Raw genomic sequence first — 18,990 nt, forward strand, 5'->3', positions numbered from 1 at the left:
TGGCCCACCTGAGATCAAAGTGGTATGAGTTTGACTTTGACACCCCTGCTGTAGATTAAAAATGGTCCCTCCCAATGTTAAACAGGTGATTACGGCCCTGACTGTTGAACAGCAGATTTGGAGTTACATTTATGTTTGCTCTCCTAACTTCCCTTTATAAAGAGTGTACATTTGTTTTGTCACACAGCAGTATAACCGTTTTGCAATGACTAAAACATTTTGAACATGGAGACTTCAGTCTGCTTCACATGGTATAAATATTGACATGTAACAAAATGAAATACACAAAACAACTCAAAATGCACACTGGTGTTTTAAGCATATCTTTATTGTAGCAAAACAATCATCATAAAAATACCCCATAGCTTTACATAAATATCAAAATAATTGTTTTAATTTAGACAAATGTCACTGACACTGGGAATGTCTATAGTGATGGTTCAGACCATAAAGTGCATTAAAAAGGCCTCTGTGGCCTTAGGAAGTAAAAAAAAATAAAATAATAATAATCAAGGTTTCAGTAAGTTTTTCTCATTGACAGTGCAATTTCTAAACTATTTCAAATGACAGGAGAAAATAAAGGACTATGTGATATGATCAATGTTTCTACAAGCTGATATTTGGTTCTCCTGGTTCTGTCTCTAAAAGACACTGCAGTGGTTTTGTGTTACTGTCTTCCACTCGGACTCTCCTCCATGTCACTGAGGTGCGAAGATTCCCCATCACTGCTGTTGGAAGAAGTCACTGATTGATTTGACCCCAAGTCAGATGTAGGTCCGAATATTATGAGGTGGCCGACGGAGGCGGAGGGGTCCCGCTGTTCTCCGGTCAGCGGGTTCGGGCACTGCACAGTGTCCGCTGGCCGCAGAGAGTGGATCAGACTCCGCCTGGAGGTCTTGTCCGCAGCGGCTGGACTGGGACTCCTGCACTCCGGGTGAACTACACCAGCCAGCAGCTCCGACAGCTCAGTGATGTAAATCTGCGCCATTTGGAGGGTGTCGTACTTGGACAACTTTCTCTCGTTTTCCAGGGAGGGGATGACGCTCCTCAGCTCGTCAAACGCCTTATTGAGGCCGTGCATCCTTCTCCTCTCTCTGGCGTTGGCTGCGACGCGCCTGTGTTTCTGCGGGCCAAAGTGGCTCGGCTTTCCCCCCTCTGCTGCCCTGTCACAGTCTGCCTCTGCGGCGCCTGCAGCAGTCTGGCACACAGGAAGTTTACTCATTGGCACAAGTTTCTCCAGCGCGAGGCCAGAGTCTGCAGCTCCGTGCGCGTCCCTCCTGGAGAACGCATGGATTGAATTAGATGAAATCCAAGTCTTGGAGTTGATGTGGGCAAGGTTGCGCTGCTGCAGCAGGCTGAAGTCCTCTGGGTACTCCGGCCAGCTTGAAAGCTCTGCTTTTGCAGTCATCACTGCAATGGCCTGTGGTCGTGCACGGCAGGGAAAAGGTCACACAGAAGACTCTGGATGATGCCCTCGTCTCTGGAGTGCTTTGCACCGCGCCAGCAATTTATACCACCTCCCCTCAGTCACCTTGGTGTCACTCCCAGCTCCTCAAACAGCCCTGACAGCCCTGCAGCCTCAGGAGGCAGCAGCCAATCGCACAATCCCCTCTGACCCTGTCAACGAACAATTAGACAAAGCTCGACTTTTTCTCTCCCATTGTGCTTTGTAACTCAATCACGACCTTGTTATTGTGCTCGCACAGAGGGGAGCCGCGGTATTAATCATTAAAGAGCGTGGCGTATATGTTTCAAAAGTTTAGGAGAAGATGTCTAATGAAGCTGTTCAGGAAAGTCTGAGCTGCATGTCTGCTGCTGGCTTTATTATTTTGGTTTTCCAGAAATAAATAAATTAACATGCATGCCCAAAGTGTTAATTAGTAAATTAAACAACCTGTGCTTGCAGCTTGGACATATAGAGTTTTCTGATCTTTCCCTCAACCCAAAATACTTTTTAACACAATTATTTTGTGATTTCTATTTTTATAAGATTATATGTTACATGTTTTCGTTACCTTAGAATGTGTCATTTGTTTCTACAGTAGCCCAGAATGGACAAACCAAACACTGGCTCCAGATAGAGCCATTACATCAGCCACCGTAATTAGCAGCCCCTCTGTGACAAGCCAAACAGCATTGAAAAAACACTAATTTCAATGTGAAACTGCTTTATTCAGCATCTTTACCAGTTAAGTTAACTGAGTCCATTTGTTTTGGTTAGGAACTGACCTCTGCAGATAATTTGGTTCCTAGTAAAAGCCTCCTGAACATCTGGATGTTAAGTTATTTTAGAAAAAAGGCGAGCATATATAAGCAGGTGCTAGGCCAGCAGCCCATCTGCAATGTGCCTATCAGTGCTGATTTGTAATGTGAAACTGCTTTATTCAGTGTTTTTAACAGTTTTAATCACATGGTCCATTTGTTTTGGAGAGGAAGAGACCTCTGCGGATAATTTGGCTCCCAATAACAACAACTGTAACTGGGAGTTCATGCTTGGCTCATGGTAGAAAGTTCAGCTGGTTGCAATCAACAATCCTCACATGTCGGTAAATCCTACACACTGTTCCTTTAAAGCTTAGTAGGTCTATTTATTTAAAAAGTTAATCAGATATTGTTTAAATTTAGTGTGTTGTGCTGTTAAGAACAAACATTTTACACTACATAATCATCACCATCATTACCATCATCAACATCCATATAGACTGTAGCCAATCCCAGTCCATGGAAAATGAATTTAGGCATCTTTCTCATGAGCAAAGGAACTGACTCCTTCACTTCGGTCTGACCCCTGAGGGATCTGGCAGCGTTGAGGTTTGTTCTCAAACAAACAGTAAAAGGTAGACAATCTTTCGCAGATTATTTGCAGAAGAATAATAAAACGAACAGGTGGAAGGCAAGGCTTGAGACACACCTGTCTATAGCACAGCCATGATAACTGATAAGTTGTCTGAGGGCAATTTATGAATCATTTAGCGAGAAGTGAGGATCAAAACATGCATAGGCCTGTGTCATAATGCAAAAAGTTCCATTAGGCTGTTATTATCATCATTATTATTATTATTAGTACTAGTAGTAGTGGTAACATTAGGATTTTATTTCCAAGGCTTGATCAAATCAAGTCAGATGAATTAATTTTGATCAGTCACGTGGCCCCTGTGCCTATCAGCTGGTGTCCCCTGGCACCTCACACAAGCTACACACCTCTGTCACAACCAGTGTCACCCACGTCTCCCATATGCCGTGCGCAGCAACAACTCAGCTTTCACACTGACGCTCACTGCTCTGACACAAGAGCTAATCACTCATTAGGTCATCAATTACATGAGAGGAACCACTTCAGCTGTCCGGTGGGAGATCTGAGATGTTGTGATGATGGCAACTTGGACAAATTTAGCATTCAGTGGCCCTCTCTCCTCTTCTTCTGTGTTTGTGTATGTGTGTGTGACAGTCGGGGTCGCACACTAGTAAAGAAAATCACCGTGACCTGCCTCGCTGCCAGCAGTTTAATGAGGCCTGGTCTTAGTTGAATAAATCGGCACGCTCTCCTTCCCGGGGTGTCCATTCATTTTTTGGGCGACATGAATATTTCATTCCTTCAGCCCCACTGCCAGCGCAACAGCCTGCAACCCTGCGTGCTGGCTTTAAAAATGCGGCTACACTTCCCATCTGGTGCTGGGCGTGAGCGGGGGAGTGGCAGCGGAGGCCGAGGAGGTGTGAGGAACATTTCTGAGGTCAACTTCTATTGACCTCCTGCAAGAGAGAGACTGATGGGTCCCACCAGGCAAGGGGGTTGGGGGTGGGGGGTGGGGGCAATAACATCACTGTCAACTGGCGAGTTGAAGGCAACTTTCCGTAAGTTCTTTCCATATAACACAAAAATACTCCATTACAAATTTGAGTCTGCATTGAAAACTCATACTGAAAAATATTATTAACAAAATGTCGGCCAACTTCCAGTTCCAGTGTGTAAGATTTAGGGGGACATATTGGCAGAAATTAAATATAATATCCATAACAAGGTTTTCATTCATTTATAATCACTCAAAACTAAGATTAATCTTGTTTTTGTTACCTTAGAATGAGCATACATACATATGGAACGGGTCCAGCTGCTGCATTCAGGAGTGGTGGGAAGTTGCATGCTTTCTTACCGAAAGATGACATAATTGTGTTTGTCTCATTTGTATGTGATTTTTTTTTAATAACCAATAAGATGCAAGACACATCTGGCCCTTCAGATATTTTCACGTTATCTAATCTGGCCACCATTCAAAAAAGTCTGGACACCCCTGTCCTACACACTTGGCACATGGGAGAAGTTTCAGTTGGTTGCAATCTGCAACGTCACCACTAGATGCCACTAAATTCCAAACACTAGACCTTTAGGTATACACTTATAATAGCAAAAATTGCAGATTTGTACAGAAACACCTTAGAGGTGCATTAACTTGATAGTTTTTCTGACTTACAAATTATCATCTCAAAATTCTGAGAAAAGCTGTCGTGAAAAAAATCTGCTATTGTTTGTATGAACTGATGAAATAATCATTTAATTAATTCAGAAAAACAGCAGATTTTTTTTTATTCAACAAATGCTTCACGCTTCCAAACGTTTGAGTGTCCAAAAGTGGGTTAAGTACAGTGAATTTCCAGCACAGAGCTTTTATTTTGAAGTGCCATTTCCTGCTGTAGAGTGAGTGATAAATGGACAACTACTTGACCGAGACAGCAAACTAGCTCAACGACATGGCCAAATGCAAATATGACACTGAATGTATTAAACTGTGTGGACCTTCAGCTAATGACCAAGGAGAAATCTGGACAGTGCATCATATTTTAAAAACCATATATTAAATCTGAAACTTTAACTTATAACTATTGGCTCTCAAACAAATTCAGTGAAATAAAAAGTACAGTGTTGGCCCGGTTCCAAGAGGCAGGAGATAACCAGAGGACACACTGCTGAGTGAAACCCTGTAGACACTCAGAGTGGCACATAGATGGATTTCTGGCTCCTGGACTCTGTCTCGTGATAAACAGGAACAGGTAGGCTGTAACTACTGCTGACTGCAGCAGAATGTAAACAAGTGGGATCAATTTGTTCCTGGTGAGGACCTGTGTGTTCATTGCCTTGGAGTGCTCCTTGTAAACTCCTTGAAGGGACTTTCAGTGAGAGGCTGCAGTGTCCGATGGAACGTCCCACGATGCGAAACAACAAACCAACCTGGCACAAAATGCCTCAGCAATCTCACAACTCAGTTTACAGCTAATAATGGTTTCACAATATGTCACCAGCTTGGCAACCAGAGCGCCATCCACGACTGCAGCTGCCAGATGACGTTGGTGATGGAACCTGGCAACGGTCCCAACAGTTTATCTTGACCCATAACTATTTAAACCCTAAACCCAACCAGCCAACCACAGCAGCACCCTCTTGTGTCAACACATGCTCCGTGGCCACTGTTTAACTCTGATTAAAGTTGTTAGAGCACACAATGTGGGTGGCAGTAACTGGTGAGTACAAATTAATGCCTCTCAACCAGTCACACTGTTTGGTTGCAGTTGAACATCGTAAAATACTGTGCGTCTGTTTTGCAGCAGGGATTGGTCGGTTCCTCATGGGCTGATAATGGAGAGACAGAGTAGTTCCAATAATAATACCTTGTCTCATTGTTCTAATTTCTAGCAAATGAGGCAGGCCTAATAGTGAAATTATAGCAGTCCTCATTTCACTGGGGATGCCTTAGAAGCTCCTCAATTATCCCTGGGGAACAGTTGGGAATCATGCCCAAGCGATCTATAATTAATTCAATTTTTAGAGATTTCGTTTGATGTGTTGTGTCTCTGTGTCTTTGTCCACCTGTTCAAGACATAATATCCTATAGGAAGAGCAATATGTCCATACAATCCACACAGGCTTCAGAAATTACAATACCACTTATACTTTACAGGCGTTTTAATTTTGTCATCATTTCCCAGAGAAAAAAAAAGATAATTTGGTACTAATTAAAGAGGGAAAATGGCAATCTCTCAAAAGGATTGCTCCATTTAAACCCGTGTAATTCTTAATTTATTAATATAGTCTTCATATGTTGAGTTGTACGCTTGTCTGCTTAAAAAAGCTCACCTGACCTGCTGATTCTTTATATTATTCTAGGAGTTAATTTGAATGCATTGATAGGAAGTGTACCACTTTAACACAGTCTCAAATTCCCTCATAATTGGTGTCCATAGTGATTTCCAGGACAATTTCCTACAATATTATTTGGAAGTCACGGACCCACAAAACCAAAATGGCCAAAGGTCAGATTACACAATTTCCAGACGCAGTTTCATCAATAAATTAACAGTAAGCAGTGATGTAACCAGGGGTCATCAGGCGTTTCAGGTCTTTCAGCATCATCCACCCACGCCAGCTAGTGTTGATCAGACTCCAGCCCGTTTCTAGGTAGCTACTGTGGTCCACGGATATCTCCTTTTGATCCACAGCCATCTTGATGCCCTCTCAGCAGCATCAGTGATGTCCCTGATGGCTCTCTTGCTGTGCAGTCCTCTGATCCCCGGCAACATGAGGGCCCTGTAGTGGGACTGGCTGGCAATCCTCAGCAGCCAACCTCGATGGGGTAGCATAGGGTCTTCCAGCAATTACTTTGGCATTCACCGGCGAGCTCCTCATCCTCCCAAACGCCTCTCCCATCCAGTCTTCCAAGGACACAGTCAATTCAAGCAGGACCACCTGCCTTGATGCAATTCTAATATAGATTTGTCTGGGACACATCCCCTCCTGTATTCAGATCTGCTCAAAATGCCCCCCACAGTATGTTGATACTAGAAATACTGCCCTGCGGTTGTATGCGTCTGTGCACCCGTCAAGTTTCTCTTATAGTTTATATCCATGTCTGTGAAAACATGGATGCTTCACACCCATCTTGCCCCGGCCACACAAAGATCTATACAATCAGTTTCAAGATTAGTGTCATCGATTCAGTGTCTGACCAAATGCTTCCCCCTCTGTTCCTGAGATATGATGTTGAGTAACGACCAGAAAAGTGTTTTAAGCAGAACATTATGACATCACAGTGAAGTTGACCTTTTAACCTTTTGGGTGTAAAATCTCATCACTTCCTAATTATATGAGGTTTTGTCAAAATTCTTGACAATTCTTGAGTCATGGTCAAAAACACGTTTTTGGTAAGGTCACACTGAACCTGACTTTTGACCTTTGATCTTTGACCACCAAATTCTAGTCTATTCTTCAGTTCAAGTGGACGTTTGAGTCAAATTTAAAGAAATTCTCTTAAGGTGTCCTGGAGATATTGCATTCACAAGAAGGAGTCAGATGCAAGGTCACAGTGACGTTTAACTACCAAATTCTAATAAGTTCATCGTTGAGTGCAAGTGGACGTTTTTGCCAAAATTTTAAGAATTCCATCAAGGCACTCTTGAGATATAGTGTTCAAAAGAATGAGACGGACAACATCACAGTGACCTTGACCTTTGACCACCAAATTCTAATCTATTCTTTTGTCCAAGTGGACGTTTGTGCCAAATTTGAAAAAAAATCCTTTAAGGTTCGCTGGAGATATTGCATTCACGAGAATGAGACAGATGCGAGGTCACAGTAACCTTTGACCACCAAAATCTAATCAGTTCATTGTTGAGTGGACGTTTTTGCCAAAATTGAAGAATTCCATCAAGGCGTTCTTGAGATATCGTGTTCAAAAGAATGAGACAGACAGAGTTACAGTGACATTGACCTTTAACCTACGACCACCAAAATTTAATCAGTTCATCGTTGGGTACAAGTGGACGTTTTTGCCAAAATTGAAGAATTCCATCAAGGCATTCTTGAGATATTGTGTTCAAAAGAATGAGACAGACAGAGTAACAGGGACCTTGACCTTTAACCTACGACCACCAAATTTTAACCAGTTCGTCGTTAAGTGCAAGAGTTTTTGCCAAATTTGAAGAATTCCATCAAAGCGTTCTTGAGATGATGCATTGACGAGAATGGGACGGACAACCCGAAAACATAATGCCTAATATGGCTTTTAAAATTGCCATGCATTCACCAGCAACCAACAATGGTGCTATCTCTGTTTCGTTTCATATTTTTCACATAGCTCACGTAAAGTCAGAGTAAATTGTCAATCATTAATATTGTGCTGCACATGTCATTTATGTAGACAGTTGTAGCTTTAATTTATTGCGTATTTGTATGGTATACTTTATAGCTGTACATGCTCAAAATACAATTTTTTATTTTTTAGTTTGTTTTTTCTGGGGTGGGGGAACCTCAAGGCAGATTTGGTCCCCCCAGTGTTGACTCCCTGGCTACGGCCTTGTCAAATATATTTTAATTTTATTGTGTTTGTTCCTTATGTGCACAATAAACCAACCCTTACTATACCTTTTTTAGATTCATTTTATCATGTTTAAATGTGTAGTAATATATAAATAGGTCGACATGAATTTAATAACACAGTTTTCCCTCACCATCTTACTTACTCTTACTCTATACAGTAAGCCACCGTTTTGCCTCGTGCCTCTCCAGTGTTTTAATTAAAGACTCCTTAATTTTGCAACAATACAGCGTTTCCATTTTTTCCACACAATCGTGCACCAGGAACAGTGCGCCTCTTGATGTTGGGAGCAGTCTACTCTGTAATTATCCCCACACACCCGAAGCTACGGAGGTGGCTCTCCTGAGCAAAGAGAGAAATCTAAATGCCGGGGTTTCATACGCAAATTAGGACAATTAGCGGCCTCATTAATTTGGGAAAAGGGGAAGTAATATTCTAGTTAAAGTAACGGTTCATTAAGTCAATGTAATCTGTGGTAGGAGGCTAATTGATGAACTCTGAGAGAGGGACAGTAAGTGGTTACAGTGAGCGGACTTTGCTGAGTCTGCAGGCCTGAAATGACTTCAAGTTTTGGGCCATGTTAATTAACACTGTTTCCCAGCAGTAAACATACCTCCTGTTTCATCGCGAGAATAGCCGCACAGTCGATGGAGTGGAAAGAAAATGGGTGGATGCATGAAATCACGTCTCTGCAGGGTGTCGTTTGAGCACGTGACGCGGGGTCAGCGGTTTACTCAGCATGACGGGAGCCACAAAGCAGGGCTTCAAAGTCAGAGCTGCACCACTGATCACAGGTGTTAACAGATGCCTTTTGTCTGACACGTGTCTCACAAAAACGTGAAAAGTTATTTTAAGTAAACAATATATTCCTATCTGTACTTTGCTTACTACAAGTTACATCATTTGAAGAATCCCAAAATATTTAATGTTATATTGCCCTCTTATATTGGCAGAAGTCTATTTGTTCAAACACTTAACACTTAAAATACTAAAAGTTTATTTTCTGTATGGAAAATGATACAATTTCCTCACATCAGCTATCATTTGCAAACTGTATTTAAACACAATTTTGAGTTACAGGAGCTCCATACTTTTTTTAAAAGAAGGTATTTTTTATTGATAATTCAATAAAGATGCACAGAGCATCAACAAACACAGCAACAGGACAAAAAGACAACCCCACCCACCCATTCAGGAACAGCGAAAGCCAGATAAATCCAATACAATCCAAAATAAAATGAAATAGCTAAATAAATACATTTTTCAACAAAAAAAGTACATATTGAATGTTTCATTACAATTTTCCAGCATCCATATTTGTCACAAAAATTAAAAATGGTCGCAGGTAGCAAAAATGAGCTCCATACTTTTATCTGAATACATTTCAAAGTCAAAAATTTTACTTTTTACTTCGCAACATTCATGGATGATGGATTACTGAAAGGGCCCAATGGGCACAGGGGCCCAAAGTGTCAGGGGCCACCTGCCTTCACCTGCAAAATGCCACTCAAGTTAACATACACTGACCAGGAAATGACCCTTAAGGACCACAAACAGATGCAAAGAGTCACAAATAACTACAAAAGGGGCGAAACAACCACAAAGAGACACAAGTGTACCTCAAAGATACAGCATCACAACAAAGACACACAATTAACAGACATAAATGATCACAAAAAGATACAAAACCACAAAAAGATGCACAACAATGAAGAAGAGATGCAAATCTGCCACGAAGTCTGTGTGTATTGCTCCCATGTAGATGAGGTGGTTGGGGGCTTTTGCATATCTGTGCCCAGAGGGCCGTTGTCTCATAATTGCCCCATGATTATGTTTATCTGACAGCTACAGCTACTTTACAGAATAACATCTAATTAACAAAATATTTGACCTGCCTCTCAGATTTGATTTTTTTTTTTTTTTTTACAGACGAAACAAAACCTGATTAGTAAGACTCAAGCTGCTGCTTAAATGTTGCTGTACCTGTCATAATATCCCAATAATGCAATATATAAAAATATTAATGCACAAACATAGTTCTCTGTTTTTATGTTTTGTACCTCGGGTTGAAATGACTTCACTGCTAATCTAGTAACTAAACTTTCAGAGAGCTTAATCAATCTTAAAAGATGAGAGGGCTGTTTTAGTGTTTTGCTTCATGTATGGCAGACTGAAAATGCAGTTTCAAGAGAGCTCTTTTCTTGTACCAGCGCACCATATGGCAGATAGGAGAGCATGGAGTAGGCTGTAAAGACCCAGTCCATCAAAAGAAGAAGAAAGGCATCCAGACACTTGAGCATCGAGCGCTCCGAGAGCTGTCAGCGCTGGATAAACACTTACAATATGTAATGGATGCTCAGGCTATTGTGCTGGTAATAACGTTTTTACATGATGTTGTGATGCACAGACAAGTACATAAGAGAACTAAAAATACTGATATATTGAGCAATCTATTTTTCCTTGTACTAGTAGGTGCCAAAACATGTAGCCTCGGGTCCATATAAGTTGTTGATTTCACTTCACACATACAAGATAAAATCATATTTACTGTGGAACCAGACTGTAGAAACCTTTATAAATTGTCTTGCAGCTCAATAAAACAGTCCTGTAATAAAGTTGTGTAAAACTTTTTGTGTCATATTGTTGTTCACACTGTGTCAGAGAGGTGAGGATGCCATCTGGAGATTGAAGCTGTAGTTTGTGGTGATGCTGTATTGGATTGGATGAAAAGTTGGAGGTGTTTCTAATATTTTTGTGCCTCTATATATGCAAACCAGACACTAGCATTATCATAAACATATCTGCGTTTGATCCGTGCAACAGAAACTACATCAAAGGTACCAGAGAGCAGACATGCTAAAGTAGCACATTGTTGCATCATACAGATGTAATTTTTTCTTGTTGCTCATGCACTTGAATTTTCATCATATAGTTTTTGTAACATTTAGAATACAATAATGCCACTGATGGCAATGTGACAATGCTACAATGCTAACCAGGCGACAACAGTAAGAGGGTTCCTGGTTCAAATCCCAGGGTGGGGGAGCCCCTCTCTCCATGTCAGCATGGGGTTTCTCCATGGGTACTCCAGCTTCCTCCCACAGTCCAAAGACATGCAGGTTAATTGGTGACTCTAACTTGTCCGTAGGTGTGAATGTGAGCATGAATGGTTGTCTGTCTCTATGTGTCAGCCCTGTGATAGTCTGGCAACCTGCCCAGGGTGTACCCTGCCTCTCGCCCAATGTCAGCTGGGATAGGCTGCAAATATAATATGAGGAATCACTGGGTGTGTATGTGCCTGGGTTGACATAAAAAGGCCATGCGTAGAATAAAATCCTGTAAATTCATCAGATGCCACCAGATGGAGACAACACAACATACTTACCACAGACAATTGTGTCACTGGAATATAATATCAGGGCTATTGTATTCAATTATGACTTTTTTTCAATCAAAATTCAATCACACATTAGGATCATAGAAATCTAATAACAAGCTCCAACCAGCTAAATGATCCTTTAAGAGCTGATAGGGTTATTTACCAAATGTCTGCCAGACAGAAATCCTGCAGAAGGCAGACAGTTGTCTGAGAAGGGGATATCTCTGGAGGCTTCAGCGATGGTCAACAATCAGAAAGCTATTTACTGTGAGGATTAAGATGTGTATCTTATCATAATAAGGCCTTTCTCAGTTCACTGGGGATTACATCCCTCATGATACGGGCCGTGACAAGATGTGCTCGTATCCTCAGCACAGCAGCTGCAGCTCTCAACCTTCCCTCATGGAAAAAAAAAGGGAGAAGATCCACCAAAAAGTTTCTGTGGTGTGAAACACAGGAAGGTCTCTCCTGTCATTTTCATTGTCATTGATAAAATGAACCCTGATAAGAGAAGAGAGCCCCGTTTCAGCTGGGGAGTGTCCCGCAGCTGGCAGTAGAGAGCAGTAGTGCTCTGTGTTTGGAGGCGAGCTGCACACAGAGCAGCATGTGGCTGTTAGTCAGCTAAGATGAGCAACACTTTGTCCTCTGACCTCTGTGACCTTGCGGACTGAATTAAACGTGCCACACAAAGTGGGAGCTGTTATGAAGTCATGTGGACATCGCCGAATCACGCAAGGCTGTTTTCAATAAGTGATCCTTTTGAAAGTGTGTGACCTTCGATGTCTTTAGTGCCTGTGAAGTCAGAGGACTGCCTTGGAAATGATGTTGGACTCTTCACATCTTCCTCTTGTCATCGTCTATGACTTGATCTTTCGCCCCTGTCTTTTATACGCAGAAATGTTTTTGAAACTTTCTCAAGTTGAGCGATTTCCATATCGAGAGTCAGATGATGTGGGGAGTAAAGCACGAGATTTAGAAAAAGGGATTGATAATTATGTCTGTCATGATCACGGTCACGAGGGTTAGCTCAACAAGATTATTTCATTAGACAGATAGTGACAGCCACAACCAACTTCAATTATAATCATGCCATCCCTGTAATTTGGCAGTAAAGATTGTTCATCAACCTTCAGTATGGATTTTCTATGGTCGATTAATGTAATTGGATTGAGAATCACTGATGTCTCAGTCTGATCTGACATCTGAGCTTATGTTTTGCAGCAACAGGCTTTGTCTTCATATTTGTGGCTTTGAATTATGGACGTCTGAGCTGTATTTGAGTATTTCTAGCGCGCGCACGTGCGTGTGTGTGTGTGTGTGTGTGTGTGTGTGTGTGAAGGAGATAAAACCAGAGAGGGAAAGAGCCTTAAGTGTTTAGGCCTACGAGGTGACAATGAGGCAACAAGTCCAGCTCAGTGAGAGGGCATCTATAAATAACCTTCATTTTGAAAAGAACAATTTTCTGCACCTGCCTGCTAATTGTTCTCATGCTGACACTTTGAATTGGTGAGATCTCTCCTCTTAAGGCACTGACTTCAGATGGAGGGGGGGGGGTGTGATGTGAGGGCGGTAGGAAGAGAGAAATGAAAGCAACATAGAGTGGGGGTGAGACTGCTGGCGGTGAACGGCATCTTAAACTGAGCGGAGCTGATTCGCCGTTATAATCCTTCAGTGATTTCCATCTGTAATGTGGGCTGGTAGGGGTGCCAGAGGATTAGTAAAGGTAGTCGTTGCTCCTGCATGACACTCCCCGTCCATTCCCGCTGCCCTTTTTCTCTTAGAAGAAGATAAAATGTTGATGTCATAAATCTTAGGGTTTATCCAGGACGTATATTCCCGAACCCTGAGGCTAAACTGAATGGAAATCATTAGCACCTTGTCCTTCATTGTGATCCTCAGTCTGCAAAGTGTAAGTGAGGGTGCCAGGGGAGAGTACCATAGGTGAGCTTCTTGGCTATAGGGTAGCAGCGAACAGAGATGGATGAGACTAGTAAGGCAAAGGTGAGGGGTCGAGACAGAAAGAGGGGTAGACTGAGCTGCAGTGTGTAGTCAAAGGGAGGTGGAAGCTCTTGTATAGAATAGGAAGTATAAAGCATGTGTTATTCCTGTGATAGCTCAATCATTCGCCAACATGAACAACTCTCCCCAGATACTTTGAATGACAGCCTGATAGCAGTTGTGAATCAGACCATTTCCCCGTGTCGTAGCCCACATTGTGTTTTTACTCTCCTCAAACCTCAAAGAGACCACAAAGTTGTCTTTTTATTCTTCCTCAAAGGAGAATTCCTGTGTCAGAGTCCTGCTGCATTCACGTTTGCGGAAGATAACAAGTCGAATTGTGTTTGTGTGATTTATTCAGCTGGAGATAGAGGGTGAACTGGCAGACGGGCAAAGCTGGTGTTAACTGCCGACCGACATGCGTGTGTATGTGTGTGTGGGAAATGAACCTGTTGACAGAAATCAAACTTACTTCCTGAATGGTTGGACACAAACCAGATGCTGAAACATTATGAAAATCAGTGCAGACACATGCTGTAGCCTACCTTTTCTGCAAAGGCTTGTCTTGTTCAGAAGAGAGAGTGTTAGATTTCTTCTACTTCAAGTGACTTTTGAAGAAAAACAACATCCACTAGCACAATTACCTGTTTAAGTTCCACTCTTCAAAACAGTAGGTTGGCATTTTGGTAAACATACTTTTTTGCTTTCTTGCTAAGAGTTAGATAAGAAGGCTAATAGCTGAGGCAGCAGCTGGCTAGCTTAGCCTAGCACAAAGACTGGGTAGAGGGGAAACAGCTAGCCTGACTTTGTCTGAAGTTAAAATCACAATAAGGATTAAACAAATGTATATGTATGTCAATTACTGAGGGGTTTGTTATGGGGAATGGGAATGTGAGTCTGCCATTTTGGAAGGATAAGAGAAAGAGAGCTATCCGCTGGCAGTTTACTGTTAGTGTCAAAAAGAACAGCTAAATTACCACATGACACTACATAGTGATTTTTTTGTTTTAAAATACAAACTGTATACAGTTAGACACAAAGGTGGGCTAAAGTTATGTGTTTCATGTTGCTAGATACCAGTTATTATGCTTGATTAGGCAAAAGTTTTATTAGGAATAGTTTATTATTGATGGAGGTGGGGGTGCTTAGCCCAGTCTCACTCCATGTTCTCGAAATCCGGCGTTGGGCAGGGTCTTGCAGCGTCAGACACTGACGAAGAAAGCAGTCCTTTAACATTGGCATGATACGCAGCTGGTTGCCATTATAGTTTAACGGCGCTCAGCGGCATCAGGGGGAAAAGCAGCGGAACAAGAATGAAAGTTAAGGTGGCAAAAGCCCAAGTAGAGTGGGTGGGATTGGTGGCGGATGGGTCCAGCAAACACTGACTTTCACCTGGGGAGGCGGTGTTCGCATCCTGTAAGATTATAAAGCCAAATCCTGTTCTTTTTTTCTAAATTTAATTACATGTTTTTGTTGCCCAAACCCAACCACGTGTGTTAGTTGTTGGAGAAAAGAAAACGTCAATTTGCGTAGTTTACTGATGCAGTGCATTCATTTTGAAAGAGACTGTATATAAACGGTAAATTCCCTGTGAAAACAGAAGTGTATTTTGAAAGAAGAGAATGCATGTAACAGGAATAACTTGACGCGTTGTCCCAGAGCACCAACCCAACAACCAATGCACCCAGGGTACCTTTCATGTAGTATCTGGACGTGGAAGGTCATTGAGTGAGAAGTGAGAATGTGTTGGTATTTAGCTTAGGTGAGGGACATACAGCTTTAAATGGCTGTATTTTGTTTTTGTTTTTTTAACCGTAACACCCCTGTAACCCCAAAACCTGGCACTGGCACTGGCAGGTTTGAAAGGCATGTTAAAAATTGCCAAATTTACACCATTTTTCATTGCCAGAATGCTAATAGCATTCAGTTGGGAACTGCCCATTGGTTCGACAGCCCATTGTTCCGACCATATTAAACTCATTGTTCCGAAGTCCATTCCGAAATCACCATGATGCCCTGTGGTTAAGGTCTGGTTAGGTTTAGGCACAAAAACCACTTGGTTAGGGTCAGGAAAAGATCATGGTGTGGGTTAACATGAAAAAGAAAGTGACAAACACGTAAGCCGTGAGCCTGCTCCGCCTCAAGCCGGTCGCGGCGCACCATACGCCCGCTGCGAGCTGTTCAGCACCGCGGACAGTCAGACTAATGGGATGTCGAACCAATGGGCTGTTGAACCAATGACATGGACCCATTCAGTTAGCTTAACATTAGCTATCTTATCTTTGTCTTGATGACTTGGCTTGTAGATCTGAAGAGCCTGTACACAACCGCTGCAAATTGGACACGAGCCTCCAAAATTTAAAAGTTTTTGAATTGCTGATAGGTGTAGACAGACATCAATGGCCGTAATGTTAATGGGTGGCAAGCTGTCAAGAGTGAAAGCTGTCAAATCTGAAGTTAGTTAAACTAGCCTCAGATTTATAATATTTCACTCCTTAATCTCTGTCGAGAACTTCTCTTTATATGGGCATTTTCCTTTTGCATGTACTTATGGCCTATATTTCTGATAATGAACAATTGACAGATGACAGATTAGACCAGCAGCTACTGTAGCTACAAACGCTTGTCCCTTCCAGTTTTTTCCCCTTAAACAACAAACATACATGGTTGAGTTTAGGAAAAAAGAACAGGGTTTGGCCTTTAGGGATGCAAACACCACTCTCCACCACTGCTCCCACCCACCAGCTGTGTTTCCCCCTGACACCCGAGCGCCGTTCAACTTTAACGGTGACCAGCCATGTGTCATGTTGACGTAAAGGGACGGTTTTTTTCGTCAGTGACCGCAAGTCACTGCCCAAGCACTGGAGTGTGACAACTTCAGAGTGAGACCAGGTTGCGGGGTCAGGCTAGCCATTTCCGCTTGTTTACAGTCTTTATGCTAAGCTAGGCTAACCAGCTTCGGCTTCATATATATATATATATATATATATATATATATATGTATATATATATATATATATATATAGAGAGAGAGAGAGAGAGAGAGAGAGAGAGAGAGAGAGGGAGGGAACGACACGCAGTGTATTTTTCCAAATGTTGATCTTTTTCTTAAGATCATTTCCACAGAATTTGTCCGATACAAGAAGCAGTAGCAGTGCAAATGTCAACACAGAGCCTTTTACAGCCTCAAGTTTTAGTTTGTTGTTGGGTTTGACTGAGATCCCACGATGCTGACTGTTGGGGCCTTTGTGACTTTACAGCCTAAACAAATCATATTTGGCTTTTTATTGTCCACAGAGTAGAAAATCGATTTTGCATCCTATTGTTAAATGTACACCACGAAGAAATGACCGGGCCAAGCCTGTCATCCACATAAAGGATTACACAGTAGATAGCAACCCAAACACAGTGCAGAACATGACAAAGAACCTCAAACAAGATACAGTACTTTAGATAGAAAAAGTGGCTGAGGACATCTGCAGGGCATCAGTAAAGCAGGAGGGTGGAAACAGAGTGGAATCATGGCTCCTTTGTTTTCTTGCTTTGGGCAAGACTTGTTTTCCCTCACACTCACTCACTCAGTCATTCTTACACACATGCTTGAACACAAGGCTACAATAAAGCGTCCACGATCAAAAACATAAGCGAATTCTACTTGACAGTGAATCTTTGCTTTACTTTGACAACCATTGTCGGGCTATGAGCTCGTCCAGAGGTGAGTGGCATCCCTGCAAAGAATAAAGGATGGTTATTAAAGCAAAAACCAGGGAGGTGTTGCTGAGAGGAGGCGGGGTGCCCAACATGCCTGGCAACCCAAGGTCAGGAGCAATGCCCTCTGGCAGGAAGTGCTGTGAGGAATGGCAATGTCAGTCAGAAACCTCCCTCACCTCCTTGGACCTGTCAATTTGCTGGCAATAATTAATCTCTCTCTGGTTAAATATAAAGATTGCAAATCACAGCATGATTCTGCACCATTAGGGGGCCTTCATCTGTCAGCTACAGACCTTGGCTAATGGCCCTTTTTAAGCCGGGTATTGGCTGAGGCAACACACCAGCCACCTACTGGTCCTGCTCATCATTTGTTTCTCATGGAGACATCCCGCCTCCAACAGCAGAATGGGGGATCATCAAGCTGCAGGCACGAAGACAGCAGTTGTAGACCACCACAATTATCATCCTTTAACCCACGTCTTTGCTTTACACTCACCCCTCCTCTGTACATTGTGTTAGTGAGGCATACATTATGACATGTTGGCTTTTTTAATGGCTTATAAATAATTTTATAATGGGTTAATTCAGAAATAAGACACTAACAAGAAGAACACTGAAGTTGTCAGGTTGGGCTCTTTGGGAGGTGCATATCCATTATAACTTGTCAAGTTCTTCTCCTCCAAATGGACTTCACTCAATTTCTGCAAGGGGACTGTAGAGCATATGTACTAATCTATTTAATAACAATATATCAGCAAAACAGCTCCAAACTTGATAGACTTGATGGTGGAGGATCTTTTTATTAATCAATTAATAGCATGTATTTTCTAAGTTACGTTACTTAATCATTAATTAAGGAGTAAGGGTTATTGGAGTTCCACTTTTTAAAAAGCTGTCTGCAGCATTTACAAGCGGACCACAAAAAATGCCTTGCGAGAGAAAGCTGCTCTTGATTGGTCAGAATTTCCATGTCGGAAAAATCCAGGAAGTAAACAAAACGTTGAAGAAGAGTACACTTGCAAGATAATAACAACACTTTCTCATGTCACAATGGAGGGACAACTATGCAGGTTGATTTTAGCGCTGGTCATCGTGGACCATATTGCTGTCATTGTTCATTTTAGGCAAACCATACAGCTTGACTGCAGTTGGTTCGGATCGGGGTCAGAAATCGTTCTCACCACAAATGAACTGCACTAGAGTTCATTTGTAACCGGGCCGAGACCATCTCTCCAAGAAGATCTTGGTCTGGTTGTTTTGGTGGGCACCCGGGTGTAATTCCTGTGTTCACACCTGCCAGAAGGAACCACACTTAGGGGGCAAACAAGCTCGAGTTCGACTGAACCAAACCAAACAGGGCAGGTGTGAAAGCACCCTAAGACTACATAAATGAGAGCAGATATTCCCATTAGAATCAACATAGTAGGATGGTCAGAGAAGCTGCCATTATTATGTGTACCGTTCATCAATGATCATTTCTGATCATTCTTAGTCCATTGGCATTGTATGGCACTGACGGTGTGAAGAACAAAAGAACTT

General features: G+C 42.1%; 1 protein-coding gene across 1 annotated transcript; it reads right to left on the reverse strand.

The window, feature by feature from the left end:
- Window positions 1-433: 433 nt before the first annotated feature.
- atoh1b (atonal bHLH transcription factor 1b) lies at window positions 434-1,861 on the reverse strand. Its single transcript, XM_049585928.1, has one exon. The coding sequence runs from the start codon at window positions 1,406-1,408 to the stop codon at window positions 668-670; it is 741 nt and encodes a 246-aa protein (XP_049441885.1). The 5' UTR covers window positions 1,409-1,861; the 3' UTR covers window positions 434-667.
- Window positions 1,862-18,990: the final 17,129 nt, after the last annotated feature.

This window comes from Epinephelus fuscoguttatus, linkage group LG9 (genome assembly GCF_011397635.1).
Source record: "Epinephelus fuscoguttatus linkage group LG9, E.fuscoguttatus.final_Chr_v1".
Taxonomy (NCBI): domain Eukaryota; kingdom Metazoa; phylum Chordata; class Actinopteri; order Perciformes; family Serranidae; genus Epinephelus; species Epinephelus fuscoguttatus.